At 32.7% G+C, this 18,161-nt stretch overlaps 1 protein-coding gene across 1 annotated transcript in view; it reads left to right on the top strand.

Moving 5' to 3' along the window:
- LOC130449441 (frequenin-1) overlaps positions 1-18,161 on the top strand; it is a 212,470-nt gene that overhangs the window by 149,085 nt on the left and 45,224 nt on the right. The window contains exon 5 of the mRNA XM_056787257.1: positions 9,095-9,173. Coding sequence (XP_056643235.1) covers positions 9,095-9,173 — 79 coding nt within the window. The remainder of the gene's footprint in view (positions 1-9,094; positions 9,174-18,161) is intronic.

Here is an 18,161-nt window from a genome sequence, read left to right on the forward strand (position 1 = left end):
GAAGGTCAATGGACTATGGAACTCATTCCCAGAATGGAAGTATGAACCAACTGTCCCTACTTTGATTATTACTGACTGGACATGGATCTCTTGCGACATACGAAAAGGACCCAGTAGTAATCGGAATAGCATTGCCATGGATGGAGCATTTGTAGGACTGATTTCTGCCGCTAGGGCCTGCCTAGCGTAACTCCTTGCCAGTTCAGTGCCGCGCGGGCCGTTGACTTGCCACGTTCTGTTCGTCACTAGTAGCCGTTTTTGCTAGTGCTGTTTCACTGCTGCTTCGTTTTTTTATGATGACAAATTTAAGTGAACAATGTGTCGCTGTAATATTTTGTTTTCTACTCGGTAAAAACGCTGCTGAAACTGTTTTAATGTGGAAAACTGCTTACAAAGATGATGCTATGGGGAAAACTCGAGTGTATGAGTGGTTTTCTCGATTTTAATATGGCTACATGTCGATTGATGACAAACCTCGTTCTGGACGTCCATCAATCGATGAAAGAATTCGAGAGCTTGTGCGCACAGACCGTCGACAGACAATTGATCAACTGTCTGAAATCAGTGGAATATCTTGGCGCTGAGTTCAGCAAACAGGTGACTGGTTCTTTCACCATGACAACGCACCTGCACACTCAGCCATCACGGTTAAAAATAACATGGTTCCGCTGCCTGCATGAAAAGGGGCATGAAAGGACGGTGATTTGAAAACATTGAAGACATCAAGACAAGAACGAGACAGGAGCTTGCAGCAATCTCTAAAGATGATTTCAAACAATGTTTCGAACAGTGGAAGTACCGCTGGGACAAATTAATTACTTGTAATCGAGAGTATTTTGAAAGGGATAAGGTTGTTTTGTAAATATATAGCATTTAAAAAATAAATCCGGTTATTTTTGAGTACCCCTCGTATACTAAAAAAATTGGAAAAACAGAAGTCACCTGCACCGATTGTGAAAAAAGAGACACACCAGAGGACACCTTAATACAGTGTCATAAATGGAATAGAATCAGAGAAATAGCAGAAACAAAAATAGAAACAACGCTAACCTAACCTAATAGTTAACTTAACCTAACCTAACATTATCTAACCAATATAAGGCATATTTCATCAAATTCTGTTAGGTCACTTTTTTTTCAAAGTATATTAAGCTCTACAGTGTTGATTTTTACAAAAACTTGTCCGTAGCTTTTTTCGTTCATAACGTTTTCTAAATAATTTCATAACGTTGTTCGCCCGGTATATAAACTTAAATACAATAGCGTGAATGACAGAATATGGAAGTTTTTCAAATTAATTCGTGTAAATTAAATAATTCTTACTTTTAGCCGAAGTAAAACTACTTTTACTTCTGCCTATAACAACCAGACGCAGTCATAATATAGTTAAAAAACAACTGAAAGCATGCTTTTAGCTATAATAAAACCAAAAAGTGAAAAATTATAAGCATAAGAGTAAAAGCGTGGGGTGCTTTCTATGATATTTTTAATTTGCGTCCGAAAGCCATATTTGAGTCTAATTCCCAGCCCTGGGACTGTCCGAATCACTGAGTAGGACTTCATTTCCTATTATTTCCTACTATCCCCATTTTCTTAATAAGCTCGAAATGGTTCTCAAAGTTAAGATGGACGTTAGTGTTTCTAGGTGTGTCTCTTATGTAGGTGACTGAAATATAAAAACAATACGTGTCTGTAGGAAATCTTATCTGGTAAAGTTTCTAGCGCATTACCATTTGATTTCTAACGATCAGTCACTAATATTACAACAATCAAAATATCTGATTATCCTGAATAAATTCGCCAGGATTTTCAAGACCTTCTCGTCTTTTGTTGTCGAATGTGCTCGAAAATCTGCGTGACCGTTATAAACTGTACCTGCAGCTCAATACCGCACATTCAAACCATGTATTCTATAGTAATAATGGAAACATTAATGTATAAATATTAATTGAAAAGATATTTCAGTATTCTCATATCGTATTTCCATAGGAAAATAACCGTAAACGTATGATACACAAACAAAGGAGCTACACTCACTATACAGAGAATTAAAAGCTCCACGTCTCCAAAATTTCCATACAAACTTTATTTATGAAGCTTCGTTGTCTTTGTTTCTAATTCAGGTTAGAAGATATGAAATTTCCAACAAAAAGCGTTGGATTTACGATCGGTGTGTGTTTCAACGACTACGGGACGAGCTCTTCACTATTATATTCTCATCAGTTAATTGTTCTAGACATACATTAACATAATGAAGTATTATGCTTATTATGATGATGACAGTTAGTGAACTTAGAATTATATATTCTGAATTTTGTGTGCTACTTTTCGCAATGAGACAAAAAATTTTTTCCTTAAAATTAGTAAAACATAACATTTATCAACTCATTTGTGTAAACAGAAGTTTTATTTTCAAAACTCACCTAAGGAAATTCTCGGATTGTGTCTTCTTCAAAAATTACGTGAAACTATACACAAAAATTTATCAAAAGACAATAAAAGCTGCCAAATATATTTATTATAATAGGAGACTTGCCTGTTCTCGTAATTTTTCTAAATTGTCCATTGTGAATGATCTAAGTAATGAGACTGATAACATTAATAATTATTTTGTGATGTAGCCAAAAATTTATCAAATTCTTTCTCATGATCTGCTTTCATATCTCCCTGATGCTACTGTTAACTTACATAGTTTCTTCTTAATGCCCGTAGTTTTAGCAGAGCTTAGCAGTACAAACAATGACATCAAAAATAAATACTCATCTGGTGCTTACGGACTTATACTTAATAGAAATGTTTTCGCGTCTGCCCGATTGCACATTAAATCATCTTACCACTTTAATTAACGTTTCATTTCAAAATGGCACTTTTTCCAATTGCCATTAGACCTCTGCATAAAGGAGGAAATGAAAATGAATCATCAAATTATCACCCAATTGCACTCCTTTCCACGTTATCTAAGGCTTTTATCATTTCTGTTTAAATATAAAATACGTTCTACCCATAAATTTGCTTAGCAGCCATCCACTGCAACAACTTTTTGTGATTTTTTCAATGATTGTGTTGATCATAATATTTCAATTAACAAATTGCAGCACTACAGATTCGGGGGAACACCTTTCGCTTAGGTTAAGTCAAACTTTACTTAACAGAACGCAGATTGTAAGGGTTGATGTTTTCCTGCAAGCCAATGAAATGTGGAATGCCTCAACGTTCAGTACTAGGCTCTATTTTGTTTTCTATGTTTATAAAAGACATCTCCTATCTAAACACCAGAGGTAGAATATTTCTATTTGCTGACGATACTAGCTTCTCTTAGAGCAACTCTGATCTCACGGCCCTTAGGACCATATATAGTGACCTAATAACTCTTAAATCATGATGCGATTCTAATATTATCTGTCTCAACGTTGCAAAAAAGAAAATTTTCTCATAATTCCTGTTTTGCGCTGAGATCAGTTTTCAATGAACTGAATTTATCCACCTCGTTAACAGTTTATTATGTCCTAATTGAGTCGCATCTGGGATACGTGTGGTGGGACTCAATTTGAGCGAATTTTCAAAGTACAAAAGAGAGCTGTTAGATATTTACTCGGACTAAATAGCAAGGCTCACTTCTTTCAATGATTCTGACTCTTTCTTCCTTATTCGTATTTGAATCTGTTTGCCTAATTCGTAAGCACGCTTCTCCAATTTCAGAAAGGTTGTTGCACGGCTATCCACTTCGGAACGCGGAAATCCACGTTCATTAGTTAAGGGCTCAATATTTTACAATGCAAAAAAATGCACAATCACTTGCCAATTGCAATAAAATCGATATCATCTTTTCCCGCATTTCGTAATAATTTGAGGGCACATTTACTGGAAAGTGCCTTCTACTCTGTAAAACTTTTGTCTTCAAATTTTAATAATTTTTTGATAATAAATCATTTCTCTCTCTCTCTCTATCTGTTTGTATTGTTATTAACTCGTTCACAACATGGACTATGAAGTCGATCCTGATCGGTTTTGATAGAAAAGTCTGAAATTTAGTAAGCGCGCCTGATGCAAAAGTTCTCGGAAAGCATTTGATGTTGTTTTCTCACATGTTTTCATATATACAGCGGTGATTTGTTTTTTAAAATTTCTAAAAAGGCCTTCCTGTTTATATGTTTGTTTTTACACTCTAGAAATATTCAAGAACTTCTTTTGGGTATGAATACGTGCTTGTTTAACAGGTAGAAGTGAGTATATAATTGAATGTTATAGTGAACTAAAAAGTTAGTAGTAATTGGTAAATTTCAATAAACCATAGTTATAGTTAAAAGTTAATTATTACAAATAATATTTAGTGTAAGTGTGTGAGGAAGTAACAGACAGTGTGTATAAATTAACCCCACCGCTAGAAATAGTTGAAATAAATAAGAAAAACATAATAGTATTATTGTGACTGACTTATTGACCTCGATTTTGTCCAAACAATCAAATTCCATCCAAACTTTGCACACTTATCAAAGATTGACGACAATGTAATATTTCTGTCAAAATATCTAATTATCCTGATTATATTCGTCAGGATTCATAAATTTCTTCTTGTATTCCTTCAACCATCTACACATTCAAACACATCAAAGAGGGGTATAGTAGTTATTAACCTTGAAGATTAAAAATACTAATATGAACTGAGTTGAACTAAAGGCGACGACAAGGTTCATAGAAACCAAAATTATGTTCGTAATAGTTCTAAACAGTAAAGAAAATAGTAAATACTTGAAAGTTGATGTAGTTATATCTAATATGCTTATACGTATTGAACATGTTAATTGTTATAAGGGTCCTAGCCTAACCAAGTGACCTTGATGATATAGTTCATTTTCCACCCTGTATTCCCAATTGGGGTAAACGTGCATTAACATTAACTACCAGAGCCCCATGGGTTTGGAATAAAAAATTGAATTGAAAAGCGAAGAATAAAATATAGTTCAGAGTTATACTAAAAAGAATAAATTTTATTTTTAAAAAATGCTTCAAACAAAGATCAAAAATGGAAATAATTTTTAACATGAGAATAAAAATACTGATGAGAAAATTAATCTAAGTGTTCTAAAACGTGGAGTGTTTACTATGACATTTTTAACTAACTCTGTATTTCGGAATGAAACTAGTAAAAACGAGTATCCAAAATCAATATTATATCAAGGGCAATAAGACTATTGTTTACCTTTGTAATAGACTGATTATACAGAAGAAATGTCTGCAACGAATTTATCACTACGTCCTATATTATGAGACTTTCCTCAACCATTTTATTACGAAGTTCATAAGAAAAATCATTCTACAGAAAATTTTCTCACATTTTTTATCGATCTACCCGGTCTTTCCGGCGGTTGAATTAAAGTTTTATAAAGAAAACTTCTATTAGTTGGAACAGAAGCCCAGGAAAAAGTAATTAATCAATCGATATACAGTCACGAGTTCTAGTAAAATTTATTTCCTTTAAATGCTTCGATAAATATATAGAATAACGATTAATCGGGAAAAAATTTCAAGTATTTTAACGTTGGTATTCTACTGTTAATTTGAAAAAATCCGGTAGTTCCAAAAACACTTTTGTGCGTTGTCATTTGTGTGAAGTGGTAATTTCAATTGAATTTGTATATTTATTTAGTTCTTTTTGTGTGTGTTTTTTAGTTTTTACAAGCTTTTGTATACAAATTGTAGCAATTTTTTGACAGTAAAGCATTTACCACTCTCTCTTTCTCTGTATTGTTATTAACTCGTTCACGACATGGACTATGGAGTCGATCCTGTTTGGTTATGTTAGAAGAGTCTAAAATTTGGTGAGCGCGCCTAATGCAAAAGTTCTGGAGACGGCTATTATAAACTTAATGTAAAAGTCGACTTGATCCAAGTATTTTCTTCATATCCAGAGTTCCTAATGCCTGGTGTATACATTTTATTGGGATATAAGTATAGAAACATTTGTCATTCCCAACGCAAAATTGTACACGTCAGCAGATTGTCCCTTTTTTATTTTCTCGGTGTTTCTCTCATATTTGTAGGGAATCCTCACTTTCAATCAACGCTCTTTTTTGGTAAAATCAATAATGCCACTAATGACGCAAGAAACAATGACTATCACTTTTAAAATACAGATAACAACCTTCTTATATATATTCCGGGTCTATAGAGCGTTGCCTTATCGATAAAAATCGGTCTTTGTCGAATTTTTATATAAGGAAAATTTGGAATTGGTTAATAAATAGTAAATGATAGAAATTTTGACCATTGTCTATAAATATCATGCTTGATAACTTGTGGAATTGATAAATTGCTAAGGCTGCTGCATGGGCTTAAAAGATGTCCACAAATATATCCTTATAGACAAGATGCATGTGTATTCAAAAAGGTTTCAAAAAAACCTCACAATGATATTATCGAGCGAAATTATTCGAAAAATCCTTTAAATCACAAGGTATAAATCCGAACAGTCTGTAAAATAATCTGACTCAAATATTTGAAAAGGCGATTGGATACAAGCCCGCGCCACTTCTCCGAAATAGAGCTTTCTTAACGGTTTTACCGATAATCTGATACATTCGAATAGATTCTCTCCATTTCTATTTTCAACCCTTAGTATAGCCACCCCTATCTGAATCAGCAGTTTGATATACCTCCACTTTGATAGGCATGTGGAAATAGTTACATGTAATTGTGTTTTTAACATTTTTGAGAATATGTATTTGCTGTGTTTACCGTTGAAAGGAAAAATAATATAAATCATTCCATTATTCCTATAATAAAAATCCTTTTTATGAGTAAATTTAAATTCAAACTCTTGGACATGGATAACATTTCAGAATATTATTTATCATATTACCTGACTTTAGCTGAAAATCCTGTCATCTTCTGGTTCGGATCGAATTTTTTAAATTCATCAGACGAATTAACCTGAAAAGACATAAAAAACTTGGCTACGCCCTACGTTTTATTTAATCGTATCATCACTTTCCCTCCAATCCAAAAAAAAATAAACGGAAGTAATTTTAAATTTCAATTTCAGATAATGTGAAATTAATTTATAAAAATACGTGACTAGATTTTTCCATTATCATTTTGTTAATGAAAATTGGTGTGGAGTACTTTAATATGCAATAATTGAGTAAATGATAATAATAATAACACTATAGGAACATGGACATGATCAGATTTTGTTTGTTATGATTAGATAAAGTCAGTCGAACGTCCATTTAGGGAATATTCTCATGAATAATAATGAGTTTCACTCTAAATACGCAAATAAGGATATGATATTGTCATGAATAAATAATTTATAAATTGTATAATTACTATTTTTATTTATTTCCTCAAAAATATAATAATTGTACCGATAATAACTGTCAAACTTCCAACTCTTGTAACTCCTGACTTAATAAATCGAAACAATTATTAAGCATGACACATTTTTAACCTCAGTGAGAGCGAAATGCTACAATTTGTAGACAAAAGCTCTTGTAAAAACTGAAAAACAAACATAAAAATACAAATAACAATAACAAAATTATAGTTAATAGTCATATATAAGTCCATAGCAAAAACTAAACCAGTATGCAGCATGTCCGGCATTAAATATTATTATTAGAATGGAAGTCGCTTACAGAGTAGAGGGCACTTTCCAGTAAACATGCCCTCAAATTATTACGGAATGCGGGAAAAGATGATATCGATTTAATTTAATTTAATCAATTGGCAAATGATTGTGCATTTTTTTGCATTGTAAAATATTGAGTCCTTAACTAATTGTGAACGTGGATTTCCGCGTTCCTAAGTGGTTAGCCGTGCAACGATTCTTCTGAAATTAGAGAAGTATACTTACGAACGGATTAAACGATGAATAAGTAAGAGTCAGAATTTTCAATCTTTCCAAGATTTCAAGTGAGCCCTGCTGTTTAGTCTGAGTAAATATCTAACAGCTCTCCACACGTACACCAGAAGGGAAAGGCATATCGGAGATGCGACTCAATAGGGGCAGAATAAACTTTTAAGGAGGTGAATAAGTTCAGTTCTTTGGAAACTGATCTCGGCGCAAAGCAGAAGGAACTTAATTTTTCAGATAAGGCGGCAACATGTAACTCCAGTTTCAAGGAATTGTCCACAACAAGCTTTAAGAATTTTACATATTCAACGACGTCAATGGTGGTGTATTTAATAAAAAAGGCTGCAATGTATTTTTATATAATAAAATTTCAGTTTTTGAAACGTTGAGACAAAGAAGATTAGTATTGCACCATGATTTAAGGGTTGCTCCAAGAGAAATTGGTGTCGTATACAAATAGACATATTTTACCACTGATGTGAAGCATAAGAAACAAAGTGGTGCCTAGTACTGAGCCTTGGGACACATTCAATTATAGTTATAGACTCATGCTTGAAACTGTCAAGCCTGAACCTATTGAAGAAGATATTGCCTTCAGTAGTAGCTAAAATTTGGGGCAGTCACATCTCGGTATCAAAGTGGATAGGATAGGATCAAATCCTGTCCTGCAATGCCAGCCTTCTTTGTAAAAATAGCGTCCTGGGTCTTTTCTGAATTAAACTGTATTGATGGTGGTGATCTGTTTGCTGCGTTCAGATTTGGGTGTTAGCAGAGTTTATTGGGGCAGTTGATTCGAACGACGACACCAGTGTACTATCATCGGTGAAACTATAGATTTAGTTAGCACTTTTTTCTAGTAGATACACAGAAGAAAGAGAGTAGGTGACAAGGGAACACCAGCGTTGACCAAAAACCTTTCTGAGGTGTGTCAAGCGACCTTGGTCTTTGAGAAAACTAAGCCAGTATATAAGTGAGAACGACATACCGTATGATCTTAATTTATTTAGAAGTTTCTCATCCCAAATCCTATCAAAACTCTATTGTTTGTCCAGTGCGATTGCTGTGACATAGGTCAGGAGCTCCCCGGTTGATCTATGGTTACGGAAATGGTAATGATGCTAGGAAACTAAAGATATCAAAGATTTGCTGGTTAACGACTTTCTCCATGCTAGAATGTATTCATTTTTCTTGTTAATTTGAATCGCCGGATAATATATAATATATTTTCTCTTGTTTCAGGATGGTTCCATTGAATTTGAGGAGTTCATTAGAGCTCTTTCAGTAACGTCTAGAGGAAATTTGGATGAAAAGTTACATTGTAAGTAGTTTCAGTTTGGTTGATTCCAATATAAATGAGATAAACGCAAAGATTTGTTTTTTTTTTCGAATATTTTCTAGTAGTGAATGAGTTTTGTTTAAGTGTCAATACTTTCATAGCAGATTTTTTCAACTATACCCTACTCCTATTTCAACTATTTTAATAAAAATGAAAGCTTGTATTGGGCAGAAATCGAGCAACTAGCGCCTTAGTTTATAAAATCGTCGTCAAACAGGTGTTTGACGAAATTGTTTGATACATACGTAATGTTAGCGTTAGTGAAAGGACATTTTTAAGAAATTAATTTGAACTCTTACCTGCCGATAGGCCCCAAAAATCGAGGTGGCTCATCGTATAGCAAGATTAAAACTTGAGAGCACAGATATTGGAAGAATTGGTGGAGTCATATTTTATTTAGTTTTAAGAACCGTTTTTTCGTAAATTTCTTGAGAAAAATATGATTTTATTGAGGGGAACGTTATCATTAAGCAAATTTTACAAGAATTGTGTCATATTTTAAGGGATTTGTAATGATATGAAGTGGCATATGTGGATCCTTGGCTACCTGCATATCGATACGAGATATTAATAGGCGAAAACTTCAATTTTATACACAATAACGCCCCCACACTATGCGCATAGTGAGAGACTTCTTCTAGCAAGTTCAATCAACTCATATAAGATCGATCACATCTGGGACTATTTATGGAGGTTTGAATGAAGGAATCCAGTTTATAATGATGTCAAAGAACTTAAATTGACGTTGATGGATGTGTCAGACGATTTAACACAAAAACTTGTCAACTACGTGATCCAAAGCATGAGAAATTGTGTACAAACTTCAATTAGAGCCCGAAATATTATATAAGTTACTTTAGCATTCGATTGTTAAAAAATCGAATCTTCTACGCTCTTGTAATTGTGCCGGCTTTTTAACATTTTTTTTTAAATTCCCATCTATTTTGCTATTTTTTTTGTTTGTCCCATTGTTTAACTTTAGCATTCGATTGTTAAAAAATCGATCCTTCTACGTTCTTGTAATTTTGCTGTTTTTTTAACATTTTTTGTAATTTTCAACTATTTTGATATTTTTTTTGTTTGTCCCATTGTATTACTTAAGTTTCCATAACTTAATATAAATACATGATCTTCTCCAAAGTGTTTTTGATTCTTATTTTTTTAATGAACGATTTTGCTAGTTATCGAGTACTTTCAAAATTCTATTGAAGAACTTGTTTAAACATTAACAGTAGGACTGGATCGACTGTTTGGTTATATTTCCAAATATCATTGCATTCCGTTGCTACAATACACAAAGCAACACCCCACGGGTAGTCAAACTGAACTTTACAAGCTTTTGCATCACATCAACTCACTCAATACGATCGTCCGTCATCAATTACTTGAAAAATGACTAACTGAATGTAAGCAGTCTCTGAAGATGATAGCTTGGTTATCGAAATACGTGTAATTGGGAGTGATAGTGTAGTAGTAGCGTCAGTAGTCCATTCAGTATAAATATGAAGAATGGTTCTAGAAAGTTCACCCTGGAATCTAGATTTTTTTCATATTCACCTGATCTAATAGAAAATGTTGAGATACTTGCCTACAGTGTTCCAGAATCCTAATAATTGTGACCAAAAGTCAATATTGGAACCAAAACACGTGCAAATAACAGGAAGAGGGTTACCACCAACAGAGGAAGTGAAAGAAAGACGATCAAACGTTTATACGCAAACTAAACTTAGCTTTGACTCCCACTAACCAAATATAACAATTTTACGTTATTTCTAGATAATATTTTATCAAGTGTGTGCGTTTTTTCAATCTACGAGACATGACATCTACTAGTAATGTTAAATGATGGGTTTATTGTCTTTAAATTCATAATTTTTAATTAATCCTTGAGGCAGTTATAATTAGTATCCAAATCCACAGAACTAGCTTCATATTATATTCAGAAGTACATATTTCTTAGGGAGTACCATAAACTTCAAAAATATTTTTCACAACTGTCCTCAAATAAGTTACATAATTTGTTATACATTGAAGTAATTGGGTCTTTTTTGTTCAATGTTGTAATCCGTTCCATACTATACCATTCCATACCAGAATTGTTCGAAGGTTCAAAAAATAAACACATGATCTCTCAGGGATATGGCAAGGAGAAACTTAGTTTTGATTTAATATCCAAAGATAAAAATTGTTTGAAAAATGTGAAAATATTATGGAAAGAAAACTATCACAGTCATACTCACTTTATATCAAAAAGAAAGGATGATTATATCGCAAATCACAATTCGAGTAAAAAATAAATCTTTACCCGAAGAAAGGAAAATCTTTTGAAACCACAAGTCGAAGTTCACCCTTAGATGAGCTTGATGATGCTTCTAAGAATAAGATTGGGAAATCTTGGAATAGGGATGCAGCCGATATTTTTAAAAAGCTTGTTCTATGCCCAACAAGAGGCAACACAGCTCTAAGCTCTATCTTTGATTTTGTCTTCCCAGTTAACAAAATTTCAATACTCGATGATTTGTAGAAGCGTAGGAGTCGAAAAAGTCAAATTATATCTTCTTTACCCTACTGTCCAAATCCAAATCGGACTCCAAAGTTCATTTTACCATAAAATTCCAAACGGAAAACTTTTCTCGTGTCTAACAAAAAGCAATGTAACCAAGTACGTTTTTAAATGGGGTAGTAATTGATGTAAGTAAATATGTAGTAGCACTGAAATTTTAGACGAATTCCGCTTTATCCTTCACACAAAACAAAATCTTGTGGATAAACCTACGTATATCTTTCCTCAGATCTCATAAGAATGCGATTATGAACCCTTTTAATATCTACTTAGCGATTGAAGATAGCTTAATTCTGATTAGCCATCTTATTCTACGTTGAAATACTATAAGAAAAAAATTATTTTTGATTTATAGAAAATATAACACGAGAAGCAGAGGTTTTGGGAAGCTGAATTGGAGTTTTAAAACACTGTGCATATGTTTGTGATACGTTATAATCTTTACTAAAGTGAGTAATCGTATCTCTTAATAAATTTCACTCATTTCCAAACCTTTAACAGAATTTCTTTTCACAAAAATGCCACCTTTGAAATGTGCAACTACTTAATTGAATCGAGCTAATTGTCTATGTACAGCTATGAACATTATCTAAGTCGCTGAAGACGATAACTTGATAATCGAAACGTGCGTCGAGCAGTGTAATTGTGAGAGTTGGTATAGTTGTATTATAAATAGTGTGTTCATTATGAAAATTCCAACTCAACCAATCTCCACTATAATAGTAATAAAAAAAAACAATTACTCATATTAGATAATTACTAAACGAAAATTATATGAAGAAATCCTTCTCTTTTTAGATTCCAAGACGCCCATGAATGATACAAAGGGGAATTAAATTGATTGTATTTTAACAAAAATAAACCCAGTCTTAAAGGAACACTTCTGAATTGATTTTATATATAAGGTACATAAGAGGATAGCAACAGGAAAAGAGATCATTTCGCCTCTTCCGCTTTGATTCCATATCCTCGATTTACGTCAAGATTTTTGTTGGGTCGGGAGTCGTAAATCACGCCGTTTCTTTATTAGATACTTTTGAAAATGTTGGAGTTTCTGCTACTTGTAACGTCAAAATTAGGAAGATTAATCATTATGAATCCAATTATGTTAACTTGTTATTAACAAAACATGTTGGGGAAAATTTTTCGATTTGGATATTCGAAAATTTGATAACATACGCGAGATGTAAACTGAAATTACTGTAGATTATTATTTGTTAATGATACAATACTTGAACAATAAAGTCACTTTTTGCTAATGGTACAAACAGAATGTTTCGAGACTTGATGCAATAAATTCGGGAGTGAGTAGATGATGTGCAAATAATGCTGCGAAAAAATCCATTGACCTGTCATTAAATATACTTGAATATCTTTGGTAATTTCAAAAATTTTAAAAAATCTTCCAAATTGCACTTACCCTTTATCAATACCTATGAAAAAATGGATTCAGCCCGTTTACGAAATTTTATAAATTAGGCAAGACGCTTAACCAGTTAGTAAATCCTTCTCTATTACTTGTTAAACGCGAGATTTTGTGCTTGCTTTTGTCGAATATTTCATTTATTTGCAATTTTTGATGCGTTATTAATGTTGCAATTGTAAAATTATTCACGAATATATGATGAAGGTTATTATTCACGAGGTGAAGTTTACTACTACTATCGCTACCGAGTAGCATAAATCACCGATTGAATAATAACTCATTATACGCGAGTAGAATACTATACTTCATCCACGACTACTAAATATTTTTGTTTGAGTTTTTCATTGGAAACTTTTATTACATTATTAGAAACACTATTATTCCAACAAATGTTTTATACAATATATTTATATCTCCATAATAATTTACGGTATATAATGTTACGAGTGGTTGGTATTTATTTATAGCTATTACTAATACCAGTTGAAAATTCATATGCTATCTACTTTCCTTGACTTTTCCGGCAATAAATCTAATGAGGCAACTTTTGCGGCTTCTCTAAATTCTGGTGATGCTAAAGAAAAGTAAATTTCATTTCCTATAACTACTTTAAGTTGATTTTTCAACATAATCAACATAAAATATTGAAACACTAGAAAATCTAAGCTTGCATAATGTTGACAGGCTTAAGTCAAATTTATATTGTATAATTGTTAAAAAGCATATATACGACAAACACATTGAATGTTGCTATCAGCTCAATGTTAATGCTCCTTGCCTTCAAATTGCAGATCTCGGATTCGAATCTAGTCTAGGAAAATCTATATTCTAATTTTTTTAAATGTACAGAATAAAATTGAAAATATTTAGTAGCGTTTAACATTTTCAAATTATGAAAAACGATTTTTTTTTAACAAAAAATATAATATATATAAATCAAGAATGCATCTGACGGCAGTGATTAATTATCCATTAATCACTGCCGTTAGAGTAAGCAAGTAGATATATAATAGGTACATTATGCAACAGTCTTGGATAAAGACATTATTTTGCCACTCGACCAATAACGGAGAAAGGTAGATTGTAATGAAAAACATTTTCTGCAAGTTTTAGGGATTTTTCAACATACCCAATACAAAATATTAAAACGCCGAAAACTATGTCACTATCAGCTCAATGTTAATGCTCCTTGCCTTCAAACTGCAGATCTCGGGTTCGTTTCTAGTCTAGGAAAATCTACAATCTAATTCTGAAATTTTTTGCAAAAGTCTATTTCTACATTAAAAAGAAAAGAATTTGTGAGGATTAAAAACTTTTTCTGCAGGTTTTTTGGTTTTATGTTTAGCAAAAAATATATAATAAGAATTAATTGTCGTATTATATAGTCTATTTGAATTAATGAGAGAGTATTAAAATGATAAAGTATTTGTATTACTTCTTTTAGTAAAGAATTAAAGAATTTTTTGAAATTATACCAACAGTATTTTCGTATGAAATAGCATTTGTATACATATGAGAATAATACATCATGTTTATAACTTCTAACTAGCAGAAAGTAAGTAAAGTAAATGTTTTCTTAAATTAAATAAGTATAAGGGTTCGAACTTTAACTTGTAAACCACGTTACGTACATAAATAGTAATTTCAATGTAGAAACTAGTATATCTAAGTAGAACTTCTTATAAATCCAAATAGTATCAGAAGATGAACAGTGGTAACCAATATTCTTAATGAATAGCTAGATTATTTGATCAGTAATATTGTGCATCTTCCACATTTTCTTTTCTTCGTTGATCGTATGATTTGCTGTCTCTTTCAAGTTTTCATGATTCACACTACTTCAAAAACAACTGTTTGAATTAAATAATTTGGAAGAAATTATTTTTTCCTTGAACTTTTCCTTTAATTGTTGTCCACACCAATTCAATCGGATTTAGTTCGCAATGATGTTATTTCATGATTCCATCAATTTCATATTTTTTCAAAGTCTCTCTATGAAAGGAACACGAAGAATACAGTTTGTTATCACTGAACTAAGAGGTACTTGATATTTTTTGAATAAATCCAATTCTAAGGATATTTTTTCAATCATATGGTTGTGAGGACTTTTTTCTGAACGTTCCGAGTAAAAACTTGTAAAATATATGATACAGGTCTGATTTAGAAAATCTATCATTTGTAACTATTCATTGAAGACATTGTGGTGGTCAAAGTACCGCTTAAACTGCTGTTATGAACTCTGTGCCCTTTTTCTAATGTCAAATTTAAGCTAGTCGATAAATTTTTCTAAAATGTCTGTCTTCGACTTGTAACAGTTTCAAAATTTATTTGGTGATTGTTCCTCGTTTCATCTTGAAAAACGATATTTCTTCTTTGGTTCCCCATTTCCTCTACAACCCTTCTTCTCCGTACTCCAATATTGCTTCTTTTCATTGAAATAAACTTTCTGGAATGATTTTTCCATCTATCTCTTTTATAGGTCTCCATAGTGTGCTTCGACTCAGTTCAGGATAATCCTTATCATCTTTAACTGTGGCATTAACATTTTTAACTGTCGAAAACCATTTTTAACGAAGAGCGCATGTACTTTCCTTCGAAGTCTGTTTTTTAAATGATTTTCTTTTTGACGTCTTGGTAGTCTTGGAGCTTCGGGTACCTCATTTCTCTTCTTAAATAAGTCTCTCACTAATTCCCAAAACTTGAAACCAGTTGAAAGAGTAAACGTTTTTTTGTAATGAATTTTCTTAGGATGTCAGATTAAAAATTTCACATTTTTTGAGTTATTTGCTAGACAAATAGACTTATCTTACTTCTCTTTAAATGAAGACGTTTATAACTTTTATAATCAGTACATAACCTCCAAATTCCCACATAATTAAAACAACTATACCCACTGAACCTGCAACCAACTTCAAATTACTTTATTCTCAACAATGACAAAATTTCACCATCAGAAATAAACGAGTAGAAGAAGAGTATATATAAAAAGGCGTAGACCACGTTGATTAGGCAAAATTCCGTCCTCTATTTCAACAGTCAGTTTCAGAATCAAATGACGTTGAGCCTTGTCGCAAGACAGTGTAATCTATTGCATTGGGTAAACCTTGTACTACGCAGGCACTTAAAGCCGATCTACTGACGTTCATAGAGGCTGCATCGAACCATTCGTTCGATTCCGTATCGTAGTATTCTACAAAGTTGATGGTAGTAGAACCTAGAATTAAAACCGTTTCATTAATTGACGTTATTCTGTTTCATTTTAAAATTAGAAACACAAACGTAAAATAAAATATAGTCCAAATCACGCTTTACAGGAATTTGTTGATAATTATCGAAAGAGATGACTAACGTATGTAGAAAAAAATTTGTAGTGCATTTTTGAAGCAAAGGAATAAAGAGCCATTTTCCTCAGTTTGTGCTTCCCAACCCTTATCATACACTTTTCTACTCAATATCGCTCAAAACTCTTCGATTGGGCGAGCCTGAAGAGCATGATGGATTATCTCCTTTCGGTGCAAATGGTATGTCGTCAGCCTTTAACCATTCTCTAGTTATACTAGCATGATGACAAGAGACTAGATGCGGCAAAAATATTATTTCGTCATTAGGATAATGTATTTTAATAAAATCAACGAATTCTACAAGACATCTCCCTATATAAATATATACATTCAACGCCGCATCCCTCACATGCACGTGATATGCCTGCTTCGGATGTGGCACACCAGACCAAAACTTGATCTTCAAATGTGATAAGGTTAAATATTTTTCTCCATCCATAATGTAAAGTAACATCTTCTTAATGTACGGTATACATTTCTTCCTTTTCCGATCTTTGACTCCTTTTCTCTTCAGGTTTGGAATGATGGTCATGTGGGAAACCCGAAATTGGCTGACCAACCAAGTTGACGTTCCTTATTTGTCCTGGGCACATTTCCTTGATCCATTTTACTGGGCATTAGTCAAAGTTTTAGACCGCACACTTTTAGGTTTAAACATGGTATTCTTAAACCACATTCTCTCATTGTTTTATAAATGATCGAAAGTGCAACATCCAGTCTTTAAATATATTCAGAATGCCAGTTTTTGACAAACGTCCAACTAAAATGTATACTTTTTCGGATATTCAACTTGTACGACATAACTAAGTAAAAATTTGAGAAAAATTGAACGCTATGAAATCTGTTTTTTCTATGGCAACCCGTTTTTCAGAAGTCAACGATTTGTTTCCAAAATATTTTGTCACATACATTATAATAAATATTATTCAAAAAAAATATTCAAAAAAAATCCAGTTGGTTCAATGTTTTTCCTAACAATCGGTTGATAATAGATAATAGATTTGAAAGATCATGTACTTCCAAATCCTACACAATCACTTCTAAAAGATTTGATATGCTATTCAGCATTTCTCAATATATTTTATTATTAAATGTTTCAATTTGTGGTATATATTCCAAAACCCTACGTCTTTGGAAATGATAATCAACTACCTAAGCTTGAATCTTCCAACATGACTTGGTACACTGTACTTTCTAGTGTTTGAAACTGCAAAATGTAAGTGCTGGGAGCTCATCGATAATGTAGTCTGCGGTGTCTTCCTACTCTAAGCACGTGCGACATATTGGATAGTCCATGATGCCCAATATACATGGCGATTTTCTGTTAAAACCAATCATTAATCATATTTGACGTCTGTTTAGTAGGAGCATTGATTGGTAAAATAAAACAAGGCCTATCAATTTATGTTTTCGTTTGCCTCATCTCAGGTGTTTCAGAACTATTCTTCTAAGATCTCGGCCCACTGTTGGTTTTTCTGAGCCCAGGCTAGTGAGAGAATCAGCATAGTAATTGTTCTCGTTGCCTGTGTGATTGAATACTCAAGCGAGGTATAAGTTAATATAGGAGACATATCAGTTTGGCCGTAATACAATAATCAATTAGTAAGACAGGCATAAGTCTTATGTGTGCCTCAGCTTGC

This window comes from Diorhabda sublineata, chromosome 10 (genome assembly GCF_026230105.1).
Source record: "Diorhabda sublineata isolate icDioSubl1.1 chromosome 10, icDioSubl1.1, whole genome shotgun sequence".
In the NCBI taxonomy this organism is placed as follows: Eukaryota; Metazoa; Arthropoda; class Insecta; order Coleoptera; family Chrysomelidae; genus Diorhabda; species Diorhabda sublineata.